At 54.4% G+C, this 21610-nt stretch overlaps 1 protein-coding gene across 5 annotated transcripts in view; it reads left to right on the forward strand.

Annotated features, from left to right (window-relative positions):
• Positions 1–21042, forward strand: part of KDM2A (lysine demethylase 2A) — an 87058-nt gene extending 66016 nt beyond the window's left edge. For all 5 annotated transcript variants that reach the window (XM_040971063.1, XM_040971061.1, XM_040971064.1 and 2 more), the window contains 9 exons: positions 9588–9671; positions 10757–11026; positions 11518–11649; positions 12620–12709; positions 15231–15940; positions 17281–17444; positions 17873–18031; positions 18511–18726; positions 19028–21042. In XM_040971063.1, the coding sequence (XP_040826997.1) occupies positions 9588–9671; positions 10757–11026; positions 11518–11649; positions 12620–12709; positions 15231–15940; positions 17281–17444; positions 17873–18031; positions 18511–18726; positions 19028–19209 (2007 nt within the window). In that variant the 3' untranslated portion in view covers positions 19210–21042. The remainder of the gene's footprint in view (positions 1–9587; positions 9672–10756; positions 11027–11517; positions 11650–12619; positions 12710–15230; positions 15941–17280; positions 17445–17872; positions 18032–18510; positions 18727–19027) is intronic.
• Positions 21043–21610: the final 568 nt, after the last annotated feature.

Raw genomic sequence — 21610 nt, forward strand, 5'->3', positions numbered from 1 at the left:
GACTCTTACTGTCCTCTGCTGCTTTCCCAGGCCATTAGCGGGGAGCTGGATCAGAAGTGCAGTAGTGGGGCCCGGCGCGGTGGCGCAGTGGTTAAGGTCCTTGCCTTGTACGCCCGGGATCCCATATGGACGCCGGTTCTGATCCCGGCAGCCCCGCTTCCCTTCCAGCTCCCTGCCTGTGGCCCGGGAAAGCAGTCGAGGACGGCCCAAAGCTTTGGGACCCTGCACCCGCATGGGAGACCCGGAAGAGGCTCCTGGCTTCAGATCGGCATAGCATCGGCTATTGCGCTCACTTGGGGAGTGAATCATCGGGCGGAAAATTTCCTCTCTGTCTCTCCTCTCTGTATATCCGCCTTTCCAATAAAAATAAAAGAAGTGCAGTAGTGGGGACAAGAACTGGCACCCATCTGGGATGCTGGGATCACCAGCTGAGAATTAATGTGCTAGGTACCACAACAGCTTTGAGCCATCCTCCGCTGCTTTCTCAGGCCACAAAACAGGGAGTTGGGTGCGAAGTGGAGCAACCAGGACATGCAACAGCTCTATATGGGCTACGGGCATTTGAAGGTAGGGGATTAGCCAGTGGAGCTGTCATACCAGCCCCGGAAGCTGTAGTTTCACAGAGAGAGAAAGCTGCTGTTGACCGACTCACTCTTCAGATGGCCACAGTGGCCAGACCCGTGCCAGTCTGCAGCCAGGAGCCCAAGGGCTTGGAGCATCCTTCACTGCTTTCATAGGCTCATTACAAGGAGCCAGGACTTGAACCCGAGCCCCCATGGGGTGCCAGCACTAAAGGCAGCAGCTTTACTTGCTGTGCCACAGCACTAGCCAAGGAAACAACTTTTAGGAAAGTGAGAGACAGCAGTGTCCCTCCTGTAGGAGTGTGGTCCTTGTGCAGCGAGCAGCGTAGCCAGTGTCCGAGAAGAGCGTGACAGCCTGGCTCACGGGCTCCTACCTAACACAGCGGTTTGCTGGTCATCGTCACACTCCTTGGGTTCTGATGGATCACTCGGGGAAGGAAAACCAGGCTCTCTAAGTATTCCTGTATGTGAGTAGTGGTTTAATTTGATATTCAGATTGGTGGGTTTAGAATTTGGATATTTTCATTATCTCTCCAAAGAAGGGGAAGAAAATCTTCAGGTAGGCATTTGGTGTGGGGGTTAAGGCCCCACTTTGGATGCCCATGACTTGTGCTTGAGTCCCAGCTCCTGTCCTGGGTACGGCTGCGTGAGAGACCCCGGTTCAAGCTCACAGCTCTCCCGGGGCGGGGCGCCTGCCTTCCCACCTGAGCAGCGTCTGAGGTGTGCGCCAGCAGGATTGGGGCAGGGGAGGCTGCTCACTCACCATCTCTGCCTTTTAGATAACAAAAATAAGTAAATAATTCTTAATTTTACTTAGAGAAGAAAGCATTGGAGTATGTAGATGAGGAGCCTCCCTCACCCAGGATTCAGTGCTCGGAACTGAGTCCTGGCTGCACTGGCAGCCCTGGCGCCCTGAGAACTGTGCCAGCACAGGACCTTTCAGGTTCTCAAAGATAACTTATGTATCTCCCCTCACCCCGGAAGAAAAAAATCCATTGTATTGCCGCTGTAAAAGGGCTTTGAAAATTGGTAAGTGTAAAATTGTAAAAGTTCTGCATATTGACAACAGATCATAGAAAATAGATTTAGGAAGACGTTGAGGGCCCGATGCAGTAGCCTACTGGCTAAAGTCCTTGCCCTACATGTGCTGCGATCCCATGTTGTTGCTGCTTTGTATCCCGGCTGGTCCACTTCCCATCCAGCTCCCTGCTTGTGGCCTGGGAAAGCAGTTGAGGATGGCCAAAGCCTTGGGAAGAGGCTTCTGGCTTCTGATCAGCTCAGCTTTGGCCGTTACAGCTACTTAGAGAGTGAACCAGCAGATGATAGAACATCTTACTCTGTATATCTGACTTTCCAATAAAAATAAAATAAATTTTTTAAAATAAAAGAAACCTTTTATTGAAAAGAAAAAGAACAAAGAAATGTGTTGAAGGAACAGAAGGCCCTGGCAGAGTGGCCCAGTTAATGAGGCCCTCCGTATGCGCTTCTGTTTGTTTCCTAAGGGTTTGGGACACTTGTTTGCTTGTTTGTTTTGTTTTGTGTTGTTTTTTAAGGCAGAATGGGCTTCTTAGTTCTCTCATGGTTTTTTGTTTTGTTTTTAGATTTCTTGTATTTTTATTGGAAAGGCAGATTTAACAGAAAAGGAGAGACAAATTTTTCAGTGGTTCAGTCTCCACGTGGCCATGTTGGCCATTCCTGAGCTATGCTGATCCAAGCCAGGATCCAGAAGCTTCTTCCAGGTCGCCCTCACCCCACGGGTGCAGGGTCCCAGGGCTCTGGGCTATCCTCGACTGGATGGGAACCGGGGCAGGCTGGACACGGACCGTCAAGCTTCCATGGCCCTTGAAGCTAGAGAATTAGCCAGTTGAACCTAGATGGCAGCCTGAGACTCTTCCATTTTTTTTTTCCATTTTTAAATTTTATTTTTGACAATCTTTACATAGTTAATTAGGGTAAAAAGGTTCAAGGGCTACAGGAAAATGGGTAAGACTATTATTTCCGTATTGTTTCCTTCTTGTATCTGAGGTAAAGAGGGATATTGAAGGAGAAACCCCACCCAGTTTCCCACCCCAGGTCCCTGATGTGGCGCATGCTCTGAGATTCTTGCCAAAGTGGTTTTGATAATTCACCAGTTATAAATCGCTGCCAATCTTGCCACTCCAAGCACGATGAGGTCATTGAAGAATCCACCGACAGACATAGTCCATCATAGAGTCTCCATTTGCCCAGTTTCTCACTGCCAACATATAGCTGAGGTGGTTGATTGACTTGTTCTGTCTTCTCTCTTTTCATGGTTAGGGTTCTGAGTCTGGCAGTTCAATTGGGGACATCCCCAAATAAACTTTGTCTGAGGTGTTCCCAGACCAGATTCTTGTATGTGCTAGCAAGTACAGGGCCCGGCACATTCCATTGCTGGTGGTTGCAATTGCTGGGTTGGTTCTGTTTTCAGCCCTGGCTTCCACTGGAACCAATGGGTGTTGCAGTCCAGCCTCGTTCTGCCCAGCACATACTCGGCCCTCACGTGAACCAGTGGGAGCTGCAGCCTAGTCCCCCTGCAAGACCTGCCCCCTACCCTGGTTTGCCAGTATGTGTAGCAGTACTCCAGTCTGTCCCACGCTTGATCCTCTCCCAGACCCAGTTCTCATACATGCCACTGGGTTTAGGCCAGTGTCTGGCATAGTCTAATCTTCCATTTGGTCTTTTTTTTTTTTTTTAAGATTTTTTTTTTTTTTTATTTTTATTGGAAAGGCAGATATACATAGAGAAGAGACAGAGAGGAAGATCTTCCGTCCGATGATTCACTCTCCAAGTGAGCGCAACGGTCGATGCTATGCCAATCCGAAGCCAGGAGCCTCTCCCGGGTCTCCCACGCGGTGCAGGGTCCCAAAGCCTTGGGCCGTCCTCGACTGCTTTCCCGGGCCACAGGCAGGGAGCTGGATGGGAAGCGGGGCCGCCGGGATTAGAACCGGCGCGCATATGGGATCCCGGGCGTGCAAGACAAGGACCTTAACCACTGCGCCACCGCGCTGGGCCCATTCCATTTGGTCTTATATGAACTGGTGAACGTTGCAGCCTGGCCCACCCCACAGCCTGTTGAGGATGCACATTTGTGTGCTGCTGCCTTGACAGTCCAGACTGTTGTTGGTTCCTTTACCTGTGATTAATGGCAGGCTCCTTGGTCACACCTAGCTTAGTCCATCACTACCCCAACTCTTGAGCTGACCTGTGGGTCTAGAATTATCACAGGGTTTGGCCCACACATCCCCCACGGAATCTACCCCTGGATATGGGTCTCTCGAGTGCTAGTTAATGTAATGGCCCTGCTTAATGTGACCCGTCTCCTGATCCATTATTATGTCAGGTAACGAGATATGATCCTGCTCGACAATCCCTGAGCCTTACCTTTTGCATGGACTGGTGTTCGGTGGTCAGCATTGTTCAGTGACTACAGATTCTTCAGAGGAAAAATTACTATCATTGGAAATCTTCAGGATTGATTCACATCCCAGAAGCGCAGTGGGCTCAACTTGGAGCTACCTAAGCAGTGATTCAAAGAACCAAAACCCCAGAGCTCCTGTCCGATCCGAGACCCACTCGTAGCCGGCAGGCTGCAGGTGGTTTGAACCCCAAGCCTAAGGTTTTGCACATGGTGGCTGGAGTCGGGGATCTGAGCTTGAGATGCCCCAACCTTAGACCCACCAGCAGCTCTCAGGCTGTAGGAGGTTTAACCCCTCAAGGCCAAGGTTGCGCCTCTCCCCAATCCCATCCATTGCTCCATGAGGGCTTCAGATAGGCCCTAGGCCCACCCAGCACCCAACACTCTCCCCCCTTGGTGTACTCACCCCAAAAGGAGCAGCCCCTGGAGCCCAGGCAAGCCATGTGCACGTGGTTGCTGCAGTCAGGGATCCGAGCATGAGACGTTCCGGCCTGACGACTCTTGTATTTGTAAAATTGAAAACTTGTGCCCTTGATGGGTTTAAAGAGGCAGCATGAATTTCCCAATCCTTTGTGTGTATGTAGGACAAATGTGTCCTCTAAGCTGCACAGCACGGCGAGGAAGAAACTCAGCTCAAAGAATATTTTAATAGGAATTTATTATTTTGTTTGTATTTTTTAGATTTATATATGTTTATTTAGTTGAAATTCAAAGTTACAGAGAGAGCAAAGTCAAAGATGGAGAAAGCCATCCTCCCTCTGCTGGTTCACTCCAGCGGCTACAGCAAAAGTTTCTCTCCATACACACATAATACACACACACACACACACACACACACACACACACACACACACACTTTCATAGAAAAATTCACCAGCCATCCTTTGGAATGATTTGTGAAAGTTTGTTTTCTGTAAACCATCTACATGGAGTTGTTATTAAAATGATAATGTTACTAAAGTACTTGGTATTATGGCACAAAATTAGACATCACAAACCTATGAAATCTGATTGGTCCCACTGTTAGGGGAATGCTGTGCGCTGCACACAGAGCACAGGAATCGGTTCCATGTGTGCCACCAGACACAGAGCAGACCCCGGGAGGCCCCGTGTCCCCAGCTGATGCGCATTCCTGCTTGACCACGGCGTTACATAAATGCTGTGCATGCTGAAGATAACACAGCAGGTTATAACTGGATCTAAAAACTTTACCCTTGTCCCTTTCTCAGTGTGATGGAACTAAGGCTGAGTTAGAGTACCTGTAGAAAAGATAGAGCCCAGCACGATAGCTCCGTAGCTAAATCCTTGCCCTGGGTGCTCTGGGATGCCCATGTGGGCACCAGTTTATGTCCCAGATACTCCACTTCCCATCCAGCTCCCTGCCTGTGGCCTGTGGCCTGGGAAAGCAGTCGAAGACAGCCCAAAGCTTGGGACCTGCATCCACTTGGAACACCCGGAAGAGGCTTCTGACTCCTGACTTCTTATCGGCTCAGCTCTGGCTGTTGCAGTCACTTGGGGAGTGAACCAGCAGATGGAAGGTCTTTCTGTTTGTCTGTCTGTCTCTCTCTGTAAATCTGCCTTTACAGTAGAAATAATAAATCTTAAAAAAAAATCTTAGGAATTTTCTTTGTGGCCTTGTGGGTGACTCATACTAAGGAAAACAGGTAGAAGACGCATTATTATCAACTCTTAAAAAAATAAAAATAATCAACTCTTAAGTTAGTAAGCCAAATTAACCTGTGCAAATTAAATTTCAACTGGAGGCTTTGCTAACAAAATATTTGTAATATACACATTGTTGCTGAACAGAAACTTTTAAATAAAGTTTGTTATTATGAGGCATATAGAAGAAGGTGTGAGCCTTTGTTTGGTTTGAGATTTGGAAGCTTCCTTGGAGTGAGTTTCTTAGTGCTGTTATCCGGTGGCTTCTAGAACTTGCACTTGCCACGACTTGAACCTATATTTTGTGGTTTTGTCTTGAAACAGCATACTTACATAAGTACTTAGCCTCCTCATCCTTCTGGGTCAGAGAGCACTGAAGTCCAAAATAAACATTTCCCAGGAGTCTTCTGCAAAGTCAGATCCCTCTAAAGAAAACAAAACAAGCTGAGTGCACCTGCTGTTTCCCTTTTCCTAGGAAAGGTGTAAGATTAGGATGGTCACCTAAGCATTTTCTGGGAGAGGTTGACCAAGGCACTGCTGTTCTTCCCCCTCTCCTTGGAAAACTACCCTGACAATGAGTAACCAAGCCCCAAGCCCCAGCAAGCCTGGGACAGCACTCCTCAGTAGCTCGGCAGCCTCCTCTGCTGAAAGCCAGACGTGGTGGACTTGTGTCCCTTCCCAAAGGCCAAGGTGCACTTGTGAGGATCTGAAGTTAGAGGTTCGTGCCAAGCTGCTGCTGCGGTGCGCTGCAGTGCCACGGGACTCCCAGAAGCCTCCCCGCGTGCGGGCGGAGTTCCGCGTTGGCTGGGGTCAGCGCTTGGAGCTGTGAGCCACAAGTGGTGGACGAGGGACTGCCAGGAAGTGGCGTTCTGTCCGACAGGACGCGAAGCTAGCTGCTTCATCTAGGGAATGGCAGAAGTGAGGCGGCCGGAGCAGACGCGGGGAGTGGAAACCGCGCACTTGGTATCCGCGGGTGGAGCCCTCTGCTGGGCCGAGCAGGCAGGCCGCGCTCTTCCGACTTGCAGCACCATGTTGAGAGGCGCGGAGGCAAAGGCTTTGACCTTCGCTTGTCCTCGGCCGTGCGGTTGGCAAGTGGGTCACGACGGAACTGCTGAGAAACGGCCGCCTGGGGATCCGAGGCCAGCGGCTGCGCGTGGGAGTGGCTGGAATGTTCCTTCCTGCAGAGACGCAGGCAGGCTCGGTTATGGGCTGGCATGCTGGCATCGGGTCTGTGACGGCAGGTGAGGTGGGCTGTGCGCTGGCAGGGAGAGGAGGCAACTTCGGGGGAGCCGCAGCCCGCTTCCTCCGGGGAGGCCCGACTGTGGGCGCTCGCGCGTTTGCTGAGTGGAGAGAGCGCCCTGGCTGGAACAATGAGAGCTGACCCCTAGGGGAAGGGCGTGGACTCAAGGACAGACGTGGACGCGGTCCTGGCGCGCGGCGGCGGGCGGAACGGGTTAAAGCCCTGCCCGCGCCTGGCGCCTTCCGAAGTCGGAGGAGCCCTCCGGGGGCCGGCCCTGGGCTCTCGGATTGCGGCGGCGGTGGGCGGGAGCTGGGGCGGAGGCGGCCCGGGCCCTCCCCGGCAGCGCCTGGCCCAATCACGAGGAGCAGAGCGGGCGCCGTGCCCACCCCCGGCGGCTCTGCAGCAGAACGGCTGGGCCCTCTGCCTGGCTCGCTCCCTCGAGCTCGGCTCCCCCTCCTGCCATCTTCCGTTGCAAAGCATTTCTGGGAGCTGCATGTGGGTGACGCAGCAGCATTGTTCGCAGGCACAGGAAGCCGCGGCTGAGCCGAAGGGCTCGGAGCGCTGCACGCCGCTCCTCTGCCCGGGCGGGAGGGTTCCAGCCCGACCGCCCTGCCTTGTGTGTTCTGAGAGCTTCCAGGATTTTCAAGTAAATCAGGATTTTCCTAGAGGCAGAAAACCTAACTCCTTCAGCACAACTTCTAAGACAGAAAACAAAGCAAAGACGGTGGGGAAACTTCACCCAGGAGCCTCGGCAGCGCCCGAGCGACCAGAAGCGCAAGGTCAGGCGGGCGGTTGGCAAAGCCTTTCTGGTGTGGGGAGTGTGTAACTGCAGGGACTTTGTCTCGGCCAAGAGGGGGGAGAACTGCCGACAGGGCGAGTCCAGGACAATGCTTCTGTGACTTGGGGCTGCTCGAGCGGTCGTTGCACTTGTTCCCTCACCTGGCGGGACCCTCACCTGGCGGGTCGTGCTGCAGAAAGGAGTCGCTTGTCTTTTGGGGAACCCCCTTTCCTCCTGCCTTCTCTCCCTGTGGGATGTGGGCCTGTGTTTGAATGTTCCTCAGTGCCTGGAGCCCAGATAGGCGTCAGCCGTTGCGCACTCCACCCCCGCTCTGCCATCCCGAACCCCGTCTGCTGAGGGGCGGCTTTCTCCGGGGGCCTCAGCTGGACTCTGCCTTTTTGGATGAAAGCTGGGCGTGCTGGTTCGAAGGGCCCCGGCGAAAAGGCTTGGAAGGAAATCTGCATTTCCCTCCACACCCACGCAGAGCGCGGGGACTGAGTCGGGTCTGTGTGAACAGCGGCCCCCCACCTCCGACAGTTTCCCCACCCCTTGTCTGTCCCTCTCGCCAGGAGTCTTACGGGGAGGTGTAGGCTGCTTGTGCCAGTGTGCAGTTAAGTTCCTCTACTCGCCGAGCTTTCCTGTACCGCCTGTGTTGCCGAGAGTGGAAAGTCCCTGTTTGTGGACAGCGCGGTTTGCTCCCACAGAGGAAATGGGCGAGTCCTGCTCCGGCGGGGCGCTGGGGGAGGGGAGCCCTGGGTCCCAGTACACGTTTTGAATGGACCTGAATTTTTCACCCCAGAAAGATAAGGAGCCCATACTGGAGCCCCGTGCCACGTGGCACCACACCCCACCTCTTCACCCCCCACGCAGTGTGGAGCCCGCAGGAGGTGCCAGGATAGGGTGCCATAGCAACACGAAGTAAATAAAACGGCTGCAGATGGAGTCAGTTTGGGGGAAGGTGAGAGGCATCTGGAGACTTGGCCAAAGCGAGTGTGCCTGGGGGAGCTTCAGGGTTAGCTGCAGGCTCTTTCCAGGTCCCTGCTCTGGGCCTGGCACAGGCTCGTGAGGTGGAGGAGGAGCGAGCCCTGGCGTAAACACCGGGTCCTCAGAGTGATGGCTGAAGGTGGCCGTGGCCGGGCGCTGCTCTGTGAGACCCTCCCGTGCTGGGCACCGCCTGGGCAAGCTGCGCCAGGATTTGCATTCTTTTGCTGCTGGCCTTGCCTTAGGGCCCCCACGGTCAGAGGAGGGAAGGTTTCAGTCTGCTGGAAGGTTGGGCTTCTGAAATTTTTAAAACATAAAAGGTTTCTTTCAAAATAACAGTTGACCAGTGTGAGACACTTAAATGGTAGTAACCACTTAACTTTGTAACATTGTTCCCAGTCATTCAGACTTGATTAGTTAAACTGTTACCTCTAAGATTGCTCCTGCCGATTGGAGGTGTGTGAGAGAGGTGAGACTGAATGTGATTAGCCTTAGAACGACAAATCCTGGGTTGAATCACAAGACTCCTCGCTTCTCAGCCTTTGGCCTAGTTCAAGTGTAGGACATTAAGGCTTTGGTGTTCCTCTCATTAATTCAGTGTTGGCCAGTGTGCTCACGACTGCACCAGAAAGCAAAACTTCATCAAGTCCACTGGAACCTGACGGCGACAGTGTGAATGTGTGGCATTGCTTGACCCACTAGCCAGTCGCCTCGGTGTGAGTTGGGGGCAAAGGTTCAATTTGAAGTCTGGATAGGACCACAAGTTTTATTTCCTCATGGAGTTACTGCCTTAGCAGAATCTGTGTGAAGGGGACTTAAGCAGTAGCTGTCGTTGGCTTTCCTCGCTGGGGAGCTGGGATGGAGGGGACCCATGGCTCGGCGCTCACTCTGCCCCACTCTTGCCTCTAGGTTTTACTGGAGGAGCTTGCCAGCAGCGATCCCAAGTTAGCCCTCACTGGCGTCCCTATAGTACAGTGGCCCAAAAGAGACAAGGTAAGAGACCATTCTCACTGGCTGCTGGGCTGCAGGCTCCGCTCTGTGCGTGGGGCGGGAGGCAGCCAGGCAGTTTTTGGTGCACTAACACAGGTAGTCAGAACCTCATGATTCGATTGGTTTTTGACTCCTAGGTCAGGGTGGTGGCTGTCGGAGGTGTCTCCCTAACAGAAGTGTCAGACTGGGGGGCTCCCTATAGATTTATATCTCGAGTTTTGTATTTTTCAGCCCAGTGGGTGAGCGCCTCCCCTCTGACCCAGTGAGTCAGCTATGGTCACGGATGTGGTCTAAACCTATTTAAAGTAATCACCTGTATGTTTTTAAAAGATGGGGGGAGATTTGTTTTTTGCTACAGGGAGGCCATGCTTTCAGGATTCCTGGATTGGAGATTTTTCAATTTGGAATTGAAAAGTGAAGAAAAGCCTCACCGTCAGCTGGTAGAGTCTCAGGCCTCTACAGTTGTATTTCCATATTGTGCTCTGCCAGGCTTATGTATTAAATAAATGATAGTGTCTCCTGACCGGGAAGTAAATGAGGCCTCCCTCGCAGGTTCCCGGCCGTGGGTGTGCTGGCAAAGCAGGCACATTCAGAACCCTCCTCTTCCTTCCTTCCTGGGAGAGGAGTCCCACATAACCTCAGAGCAGTCTAGACATTTCTCATGGTGGAGGCTTGGTGGGGAAGGTAGAGGGTGTAGACCAGCCCTCGCCTTACCCAGGGAGATGGAGCTTGGCACTTGCCATGTACCAGGTCACCCGCTTGGATGCAGAACTCTTGAAGTGAGCAAGACCAGTTTCTCATTCGGGGGGTTTCAGTCTTGCTAGGGGTCCTATTCTGAGTGGTCGAGATGAGGAAACCAGGTGGGGAGCATCTGGCGGGCTGGCACATCTTCCTGTAAAAGCTGAGGTGGTAAACATTGGAGTTTTTGCAGACCGTAGCCGCAGTGTCTCAGGTCTGCATTGACACGTGTCGGCAGTCCTGATTTCTGTAACAGCAGGCCAGCATTTGCCCAGCCTGGGTATGGGTACACTACCATGTAATAGTCTACCCTCTCGACAGAGTTACCCTCACTGCTCTCTCTCTCTCAGCTTAAATTCCCCGCCCGGCCGAAGGTGCGGGTCCCGACCATCCCCATCACAAAGCCTCACACCATGAAAGCAGCTCCACGGCTAACGCCCGTGAGGCCAGCCGCTGCCTCCCCGATCGTGTCAGGAGCCAGGCGGCGGCGAGTGCGATGCCGGAAGTGCAAGGCCTGCGTGCAAGGAGAGTGCGGCGTCTGCCACTACTGCAGGGATATGAAGAAGTTCGGGGGGCCTGGGCGTATGAAGCAGTCCTGTGTCCTCCGGCAGTGCTTGGCAGTGAGTGATCTGCAGGGGATTTGGGTGGCGGGTGGCGAGTGGCGACACCAGAGGCCCTGCAGTGCACGCGGTGTTCAGAGTGCAGAGGTGGAGAACGCAGACACGCTGGCTTTGCATGCTTCCTCTCTGGATCAGAAGGAAGGGGTCTGCTAGTAGTTTCCTGCTTAATACTTTGGCCTTATTTGCCCTGTTTTTAAACAAGGGACTGTTATTTGAATGGCAAATCACTACTGTCCCCTCTCTGAGTGGTTTAGAGAAGACCTGTTTAAACAAATCAGAAGGACCTGTTAAGGCCAGAACATGCCAGCTGGAAAACAGTCTGTGGGTCTCGTTCCTGTGCAGTTGTGTATCCCTGCCTCTTCCCCAGGGATCTTTTCCTCCCAGAAGCCTCTGTTTGCTCCACCCGGTGGGGACAGAGGGAAGAAATTCCCCACCTTTAGTCCAGGCAGGCAGAAATGATGTGGCTGAATCTGCTGTCTTGTCCCTTGTAGCCGAGGCTGCCTCACTCGGTCACGTGTTCCCTCTGTGGGGAGGTGGACCAGAACGAGGAGACCCAGGACTTCGAGAAGAAGCTCATGGAATGTTGCATCTGCAACGAGATCGTTCACCCTGGCTGCCTGCAAGTGAGGAGGGCCCGGGACCCTGAGGGGGCAGGCTGCCCCCAACCTGCCTGGGGAGGTGGGGCTGTCTGCAGACCCTCAGGGGAAGGGGGGCGGAAAGTAGACTTGGCTCCTGCATTTGCGTTCCCTGGATTCTCATGGGGCTGCGCGCTCAGGGTCAGGCCCAGTGTAGCTGAGGAGCTTTAACAAGTAGTAAGGACCTGGAAACCTCGGCCTCCAGCGTGGGGTCAGCTGGCCTGGCATGTGCCCTGGCTTCCCACGGATTCGCAGCGATGCCCATGTGGTGTTTGATATGCCATCCAGGGCACTGCAGCTCCACGTGTATTCACAGCTCATCCTTTAAGACGGCCCTGGAAACCGACTTGTATTTCTTCCTGGTTTTTTTGTTTGTTTGTTTGTTTGTTTGTTTGTTTGTTTTTAAGTACCTGGGGCTTGAATTTTCTTGGCCAGGAAGTGTCCAATGGGACTGCTTCCAGGCCAGGCATGATTATAAAGCATTGTCAGTTGGTGAGAAGCATCCCAGTCTCAGAATTGAGAACATCATGTCCTTGATGACCCTGGTGGTCAAGACAAGGCAGCCAGGATAGTAGCAGGTGCTTTGTAGGCGCTGTGTGATGTGTGTATGATACAGGAGTCATCCTCCACAGCCCACTAAAGTGAGTGGCATGTCCATCCCCATTTTACATTCTTCTTGGAAGCCAAGCACAGCTATGGCCTACTGTCAAGGGCCAAGTTTGGTGTCACTGTCATGAGACTTTCAGGAGAGCAAACCTTAGGCCAACACAGGCACTCGTCATGAACTTCACTTGGATGGGATAACCCACCGGCAGGCAGGAGAACAGGAGTTAGTGTCCCCTCACAGAGGCGCATGTTCTGAAGCCATAATAACCAACTTCTCAGCTGTATGCTTCTTTGTTCATGTTGGACTGAGAGCAAGCCTTTCTCTTGCTTTACCATCCCTGTCTCCCTGTAGATGGATGGAGAAGGGCTGCTGAATGAGGAATTGCCAAATTGCTGGGAGTGCCCTAAGTGCTACCAGGAGGACACCTCGGAGAAGGCTCAGGTAACCGACCTTTCCCAACTGCACTGCGCTGCTCCATCAGCATGCCATGTGGGTGTTGAGGGAGATTATTTGGGGCTGGTTTGATATCTTTTTTTTTTTTTCCTTTCGTTAATTTGTTTTTTGGTGTGTGTGTGTTTTTTTTTGTTGTTGTTGTTGTTGTTGTTTTTCCTGTTTGCATTGTTACCTCATTTTTTTGTTTTTCGAAGTCAACTTGTATCTGAAAATTCTAGAGATTCTTGGTGGTTTCTGGGGCCTAGAAAGCATCTGGCCTCTTTGAGGAGGGCAGTTAGGCCAGCTGACACTGCTGAGGAATGTAAGTTTATGGGAGGAGGCCGGAGGCCACAGCCAGCACGTACAGGTGGTGTGCCCGAGTTTCCAGTTAAGCAAGTCCACATTTTTGTCTTCTTGTGGCCTTCCGGAAAGTCCTGCCTCTCCCTTCGAGGGCTGTGGCACCATGACCTTGTCCCAGAGCAGCCACAGCTGCCAGCCCAGTTGATGCCAGCAGTGTGGATGAACCAAAAGGATTCTGGTTACTGGCCTGGCACTTGTACAAGCAGCAGCTGGCCTGGTGTCTGTCTGCAGGGTTTTCTGCAGAGACCTGCCACGGCACCCAGGAAGTAGACACAAGAACGTTTCTTCCTTATTTGAGAGGCAGAGGGCAAGAGCTCGCTGGATCACTTCTCAGTGCCTGCAGTAGCCCGGGCTGGGCTGGACGAGAACCAGGAGCCAGGATCCCCCTGTCTGTCTCCCTCGTGGGTCACCTGTTGGAGCATGACCTGCTGCCTCCTGGGTGCACAGAAGCAGGAGGCTGGATCGGATTTAGCAGAGCTCAAGACTCAAATCTGGGGTGCAGGTGTCCTAAGCTGTGGCAAACACCCAACCCTAAATTCATTTGAGGGCAAGGATTTCTGGAGCTTACTGGTTTTAAATTGCTTCTTCTGGTTGTTTTGATTAAGATTGGTTTTCACACTCCAAATGGGGACAACAGCCAGGGTGGGGCCCGTCTGAACCCAGGAGCCAAGAGCTTCATTCAAGTCTCTCACATGAGTGGGGCGGCCCAGATATTTGGACTGTCTTTCACTGCTTTTCCCAGAAAGCTGGATTGGAAGTGGAACAGATGAGACTTGAACTAGTTGTTACTGGAAATGCCAGCATCAAAGGCATGAGCTCACCCTGCTGTGCGTGTCACGGGCTCTGCATGAACACATTGATTGAGATACTGTGTTCTGGGGTCCCTTTAGCTCCCCGAAACGGTCATCATCCTCATCCATCTTCAGAGCTCAAACAAGGGGAAGGAGCAGAGAACGGGGTTGTTGCTTTGGAACACAAAATACCTCCTTAAGAAAAGGAGGGGATGCACTGTGGTATAACAGGTTAAGCCTCTTAATGCCAGCATCCTGTATGGGCATCAGTTGGAGCCTCAGCTACTCTACCTCTGGTCCTGCTCCCTGGTAATGCACCTAGGTCCTTGGGCACTCCTGCGCCCGCATGGGAGACAGATGAAGCTCTGCGCTCGCTGCGTTGTCCTGGCCAGGCCAGTCATTATGGCCACTTGGGGAGTGACCGGCAGATGGAAGACCTCCCATACACATGGTACTTTGAGCCCTAGCTGTTCTACTTACAATCCAGCTCCCTGCTGGTGCACCTGGCAGGACAGCAGACAATAGCCGAAGTCCGTGGGCCCTGCCACCCAGGAGAAAGGCCTGGAGGAAGCTCCCAGCTCAGTCTCGGGTGTCACATCTGTCGCGCCTTTAGGAATGAACCAATACATAGAAGACTCTCTCTCTCTCTCTCTCTTTCTCTCTTTGTCTCTTTCTCTCTTTCTCTCCTTCTCCCTGCCCCCCGGGGTGTCGCATCCACTTAGGAATGAACCAATACAAGACTCTGTTTCTCTCTCTCTCCTTTTCTCCTCCTTTTAAATTTTTAAAAATACATCTTTAAAAATAAAAAAGCACTTCTGTTGGAAAAAAGAACTAAAAATGACCAGACTTCATGGGGTGGAGTTGTGGTCTGTTTACAAAATACTTTTATCCTGGGAATTATAATCTGGAAATCGGGAGGCCCAAATTTGAGTCTCCCTCCTCAGTATTTGGATATGGACTTTTTGTCATGGATTGCTTTCCCAGGTGATGCATGTGAGGGCTTTGGGCTTCACGTCAGCATTCTGTGAGGTTGAGACAAGGAGCCTGAGCGCTCGGTGCCAGTGGCCTGTTTCTCTCTGACCCCCTGGGCATGGCAGTAAGGCACTCGGCCCTGTGTGTGTGCCAGGTTGTGAGCCACCAGCCCGTGTGCCTTAGAGGACCCACAAAATCACCTGGGCGGGCCCTGACAAGGCAACACCACATGCAGGCCTGGAAATTCAAACAGTTCACAGCAGGCTGGTTTTGAAGCTGGTGCTTTGTGTGGCCCACAATGTTGTTTGGCAGGAAAATAAGAAAGCCCTTCCCCCGCCCCCGTTCGCCATGGTTAGGGGGTCTGGAGGATGACGGCTCTGACACCCCTTCTCTGGGCCGGGTTTCAGAAGCGGAAAATGGAAGAGGGCGACGACGACGCCGTGCAAGCCAAAGTCCTGCGGCCCCTGCGGAGCTGCGACGAGCCCCTCACGCCCCCGCCTCACTCCCCCACCTCTATGCTGCAGCTCATCCACGACCCGGCTTCCCCCCGGGGTATGGTGACTCGGTCATCCCCTGGGGCTGGCCCCAGCGACCACCACAGTGCCAGCCGGGATGAGCGCTTCAAACGGCGGCAGTTGCTGCGGCTGCAGGCCACAGAGCGCACCATGGTACGGGAAAAGGAGAACAACCCCAGCGGCAAAAAGGAGCTGTCTGAAGTTGAAAAAGCCAAGATCCGGGGATCGTACCTCACTGTCACGCTGCAGAGGCCCAGCAAAGAGCTCCACGGGACATCCATTGTGCCCAAGCTGCAGGCCATCACGGCCTCCTCTGCCAACCCGCGCCATTCCCCCCGCGTGCTAGTGCAGCACTGCCCAGCCCGAACCCCACCGCGTGGGGATGAGGAGGGGCTGGGGGGAGAGGAGGAGGACGAGGAGGAGGAGGAGGAAGATGACAGTGCAGAGGAGGGGGGTGCGGCCAGGCTGCATGGCCGGGGCAGTGGGGCTCAGGATGGAGACGAAAGCTGGATGCAGCGGGAGGTCTGGATGTCTGTCTTCCGCTACCTCAGCCGCAGAGAACTTTGTGAATGTATGCGAGTGTGCAAGACGTGGTATAAATGGTGAGCAGGGAATCAGGGGGTCAGGAAGAGGGCTGTGGGAGCAGGTGTGGAGCAGCAGGCTCTGCGGAGCCCCGGGACCCAGGCTGTGGGCCCTGTGACAGGTGCCGAGGGCCTTAGGGAGATGGGCCCCTGCCGGCTCTCCCTGCTCCGCACTTCCCCATCCGTCTTTCCTGGGGGAGGGGAGCTGATTTGGGGGACAGGCATGTACCATTTTTACTAAAACTGCAGAGTCTTACAGACTGCATTTCTCGCATGGAGTTGGCTGCGCCCCTCCGGTGTGGGTAGCACGGCCCCTGTGCCTGAAGGTCATGCCTGCGGTTCTCCGCATGCAGCAGGGAAAGTGGGCATGCTTCCCACGGGGCTGGAAGGTACAGTTGTGCAGCTGGCTGACTTGGGTCTCTTTCACAAAAACTAACATTTCTGTTGCTGCTGCATGGTAAACACTCGGGGGTGACCGTACCTGCTGGTCAGCAGCGAAGGCCTTTCTGCAAGGTATCGATGCAGCTTCTGTCCCCTGTGTGGGTCACACCCTGTTACAGGAGTTCTCAGGGACATCCTTACCAGCGCACCCACCTCGGAACCTGCTGGAAATGCAGATTCTCCAGGGGGTTCCAGGACTTGCTGCTTTAAGAACCCTTGCTCTGGGCTGGCAACTTGATTGTGCCGCAGGTCATAATGTAGGCCATTGGTGAAATGTTTAAAGACCTGTTCTTTGCAAACCCAAGTGTATTTCCCACATGCCTGGCTCTGCCCTTAATTTCTGGTCTCCTGTGGTATAGGCCAGCTCCCTTCTGGCCAGCAGGACTGGGCACCTGGGTGCACGGGGAGCGTATCGTGTGAACGGAGGCCTGCAGGGCACAGCACAGTCTGTGGACACAGTGGAACAGCAGGCTGCTCCCTTTCACACTGGGTGTGGACTGCCTGGAACGTCGGGAGAGAGCCGGGCTAGATTTGATATAGTGGGAGAAGGCTGCCCAAGCCGGAAGGGCCCCAGGCAGGCCGCTTGGCTGAGTTGCTCCTGCTTCTCAGAGGACAACCTGCTGGCCTCGGGCAGTTGCCAGTCGCTCTCTAGAAAGAGCCTTCTGATGTTGATGCCAGACTTTGGCCTGGCGTGCCCCACAGCTCTGCTCCAGAGTCGATGGACTGAACTGCTGCCCGACACTGGAATTTCCTTGACTCACAGTGACAGGGTGTGACCCTGCCGGGCTTGGAAAAGGACCTGGGGAAGAAGGCCACGCAGGTGCTCTGCTTTCCCAGAACATTCCAGAGGCTTGTGGTGGGAACTCCACTGACGGAGGCATCAGCTAGAGTAACAACTAGCTTCTTCCCTTCTGGCACAGGTGCTGTGACAAGAGACTCTGGACAAAAATTGACTTAAGTAGGTGTAAGGCCATTGTGCCCCAGGCACTCAGTGGCATCATCAAGAGGCAGCCAGTAAGCCTCGACCTCAGCTGGACCAACATCTCCAAAAAGCAGCTCACATGGCTTGTCAACAGGCTGCCAGGTGGGTGGATGCCTAGGCCACAGCCTGTGCCGCTGCGGCCCTCTGCTTGGTGAGAGACCCACACCCCGCCTCTGCAGGGCACCCCCAGGGACAAGCGGTTGTCGCACTGCACTGAAATGTAGTCAGGTGCTGGGGCCAGCCTGCAGGTCTCCACAGCGTGCAGTCACTCCAGAGGAAGCGCAAGTCAGTTGTAGCCTTGGGCAATCCCCCAAGGACAGGAAGTCCCTTGCTTTTGCATTGTTCTGGTAGTAGCTAAGCTGTCACCATAACACCCAGGCTCAACACCTAGATTCCATTGTGCACCATGGAACAACGGGCAGACTAGGGCACATTCCCTCCCCTCGGCTGGGCTCAGCTGGTTAGTTGGAGCTTTGAGTGTGCTGGTAAACCGTGTGTGTAGCTGAAAGCCTCTCTTTTCGCTCCCCCAGGGCTGAAAGACCTCCTGCTAGCTGGCTGCTCCTGGTCTGCGGTCTCTGCCCTTAGCACCTCCAGCTGCCCCCTTCTCAGGACCCTTGATCTTCGGTGGGCAGTAGGAATTAAGGACCCGCAAATCCGGGATTTGCTAACTCCACCAGCCGACAAGCCAGGTATGCTGTGGGCCTGCCTCCTGCTGGGATGTCTTTGTTGGGCACGCTGGTCTTCAGATACTGAGGCCATCTTGGGAATGACGCTGCGGAAGCTGGAAGAGTAAATGATTCCAGAGTGGTGGGCTCTGTGCAGGTGCAGTGCATGAGCAGACACATGCCCAGAGAACAGAAGCCTGAGCAAGTCTCGGAGGGCTTCATGGTTGAGGTGAAAAGTCAGAAGCTGTTTGTGTGATGGTCTAGAAGAGTGCGGGGGTGTAGGAAGGGGTGGGGCATTCCATGCATGCCCGTGTAAGTGAGGCATAATCTAGCAGCTGCGTTTCCTAGAAACTACCCCCACACAGACTCCCTCCCTGGAGGCAGGGCTGGGTGTGGGCAGTTCTGCTTAACCCCTTCCGGTCCGGGGAGCCTGACCAGCAAGTAGCTGCTGCCACCTGCATCTTTGGAGCTGGCTTAGGGAACTCACAGCGTTGATCTTGCAGGTCAGGACAATCGCAGCAAGCTCCGGAACATGACTGACTTCCGGCTGGCAGGCCTTGACATCACGGACGCCACGCTCCGCCTCATCATCCGCCACATGCCCCTCCTGTCCCGACTCGACCTCAGCCACTGCAGCCACCTTACCGACCAGTCCTCCAACCTCCTCACCGCCGTCGGGTCTTCCACGCGCTATTCTCTCACCGAGCTCAACATGGCAGGTGAGCTGCCGTAGCTGGGCCTCGCTGGCTCCATCCTCCTCCGCATCCGCGCAAGGCCGTGGAGCTCTGCTGTAACAATGGGAGACTGAGTGTTTAGCCACTGCCCACGGGTGTGTCACCCCAGCTGCTGCGTGGTTGGCCGCTCTGCTTGCTGCCTGCCCTAGGATTCCGTAGCTAGGACGTGCCGGTGGCGCTTCTGGTCTTGGAGCCAGGAGTGCTTTCGGGGCTCACTGGGGACACCAGGGCGTTGCTGTGGCTGTGCGTGGGCGCCCACCCTTCCTCACCACCACTTTCCCTACAGGTTGCAATAAGCTCACAGACCAGACCCTGATCTACCTACGGCGCATCGCCAACGTGACCTTGATCGACCTTCGCGGCTGCAAGCAGATCACTCGCAAAGCCTGCGAGCACTTCATCTCAGACTTGTCCATCAATAGCCTCTACTGCCTGTCTGACGAGAAGCTGATACAGAAGATCAGCTAAGGCACGCCCCGCCCCGTGCGAACAGGAAACCAGCTTCCCCAGGAGTGCCGCTCCGCCCCGCCCTCGCAGTGGCACACGCCCTCTCTGCTCGCCTGGCCCTCCAGCCACTCCCCTGTAGGTGAGGTAGAGAGGGTGGTGGACTGGCTGACTGGCCTGCTCCCCCTCCTCAGGAACAGGGCTAAGGAGAGGGAAGAGCACGGGCCGCCGTGGCGCCCACCTGCCGTCCTGTCTGGGCCAGGTTCTCCTTGCGGGGTGTTTGCGTGCGTCACCTGGCCTCCCTGCCCGGGTCCCAGCGCAGCCTGGTTCTGAGCAGACTCCGGGAAAGAAAGCAGTTCTCCCGGTGGCTTTCAGTGCGTGGCGCTCTCCCGCCACTCCCAGGGTGTGCACAAGGGGCCACACTGGTGCTGCAGAGCGTGCTCTGGCTTGCCCTCTCTGTGTGGCACTGCCCAGTGCCCGTTCCTCCACACGATGAGCTGTCCCTGCCGGTGCCACCCCAGGCTGCCCACCGAGGCTCCAGGAAGCCCTTGTTGCACTTACTGGGGTTGAAGCTCTTTCAAGGAGCGAGAACTGCCTACCCCAGGGACACCCCAATTCACTCCTGCCCCGGGCAGATTCTGAGACAGGCACCACCTCTCACCTCCCACCAACTGCCCTTCACATGTCCTCATTCCTGCCTGCACAGAGCTTTCCCAGAGGCCTGGGTGCGGCCCCCGGGCTGCAGTCGGGAGGGGGTGTGCATGTGCCTCGGTGTGTGTGGCTGAGTGTCTTACGTGTGTGCGGGGAGGGGGCGTGCTCCCCAGCGCCTTCTGGTAAGCCCCGTCAGCTGCCCCTCTTTGCATTCAACGGCCTGTCCAAAGACCCTCTCTCTAGGGCAGCGGAGAGCTTTTGCACTTTAAAAAAAGACGGAAGGAAGGGTGGGGGTGCCGGGGCCAGTGTGTATGTGTGGGTCCCAGGCAGCCGCCGTGGGCTGGGCTGAGGAAGGCGCTGCGAATTTGCACTGCTCCCCTGGGAAGGATGCTGATAGCACAAGCCCGCTCTGCCCCTGCCTGCCCCTCCCCAGAGCCCAGTCTCAGGCCTTCCCCCCCCCCCTGCTGTCCAAGGAGAGCCACCACCTGCCCCCCCCCCCCCGCCACTTGCAAAGCAATAGACACCCTCTTTGCCCCCTGGGCCCCCGTGGGGTGTCACTGTGTCTGCTTCCCTTCTGCTGGGTCCCGGGGCTGTCATGTGGAAGAAAGGCGGGGACTTACCCAGAGTGCCTCAGCCGTGGCCCGCCGAGAACCCTGGGTGTGGAGCGGAGTCCCTGCCGGTGCTGACGACCTGCCCCGGGAAGCCCCTGCCTTCGCTTGCTCCTGCGGAAAGCACCGCAGAGGTGACTTGGTTCTGTTGGGTGGTCTTTTACAAAGGGGTAGGGGAGACCCCTTCGAGCAGGGATTGTGCCGGGAGAGTGCCTCAGCCTTCAGGACGTGTCACCCGCAGAGATTGCCAAGCTGATGGGTTATTTTGGGTTTTGGATTTTGATGTTTGTTTATTTGGGGGTTTGGAAAAACAAGCAGCATTTTTAATGTGGAGCGTGGAGCGGAGGCCGCCACAGCCCGAGGCCCAGTGGGCTTGACTCGGTTTGGACTGTGAGGGGAAATGGTTTTATGGGAAAGGGTTGGTCCACGTGGAGGAAGCACACGGCGGGGCCGGGCCCTGCAGGACCGGCTCTGGCTCCACCTGCAAGCACCAGGGCGGAAAAACGCAAGGGAAAGGAAGGAAATTTATATATATATAATATAAAATCACTTGGTGATTAAAAATAACTGCTCCATAAATAAAACTCCTAAAGTCACTATGTTTAAAGGGTTTGGTTGTGTTTTTTTTTTTTTTTCCGGAGAAATATTGTAAATATATATATTTTTTGTTGCCGATTTAGAGTCCATCTCCAATATTGTGCTCAAAGATTTTAAATTAAATGTAAGCATTAAGTGGGTGAGTCTTCAGCTATCTCAGAACTTGACCTTCAGCTCACCAGGCCGGGGACGAGGGAAGCTGGCTGGGGTTGGTTCCCCCAGCACCTGCGGTTGTTGGTTTTAGAAGGGCAGGGCCGTCCTTCCTCTGATGCGTGGGAATGGGAGATATTTGTGTAATAAAATTTTTAAAAGATTAAAAAAGAAATAGCCTCCAGTGGGAAATATTTTGATTTGGGTTTTGGTTCTTTTGTTTTTAAATAAAAAAAAGGCTTTACAAATAAAAACTAAACCTCTTCTGCTTTGGGCTGTGTGTGAGAGCGAGAGCACGGTTCGGGTCGGGCCGGCGCAGTGGCTTGGTGCCAAAATGTTCACCTTGCAGCTCCCCGCTTGTGGTCTGGGAAAACGGCGGAGGATGGCCCAAAGCCCTGGGACCCTGCACCTGCATGGGA

The sequence above is a fragment of the Ochotona curzoniae genome, unplaced genomic scaffold, assembly GCF_017591425.1.
Source record: "Ochotona curzoniae isolate NIBS_2020 unplaced genomic scaffold, NIBS_Ocur_1.0 scaffold_4937, whole genome shotgun sequence".
Lineage (NCBI taxonomy): Eukaryota > Metazoa > Chordata > Mammalia > Lagomorpha > Ochotonidae > Ochotona > Ochotona curzoniae.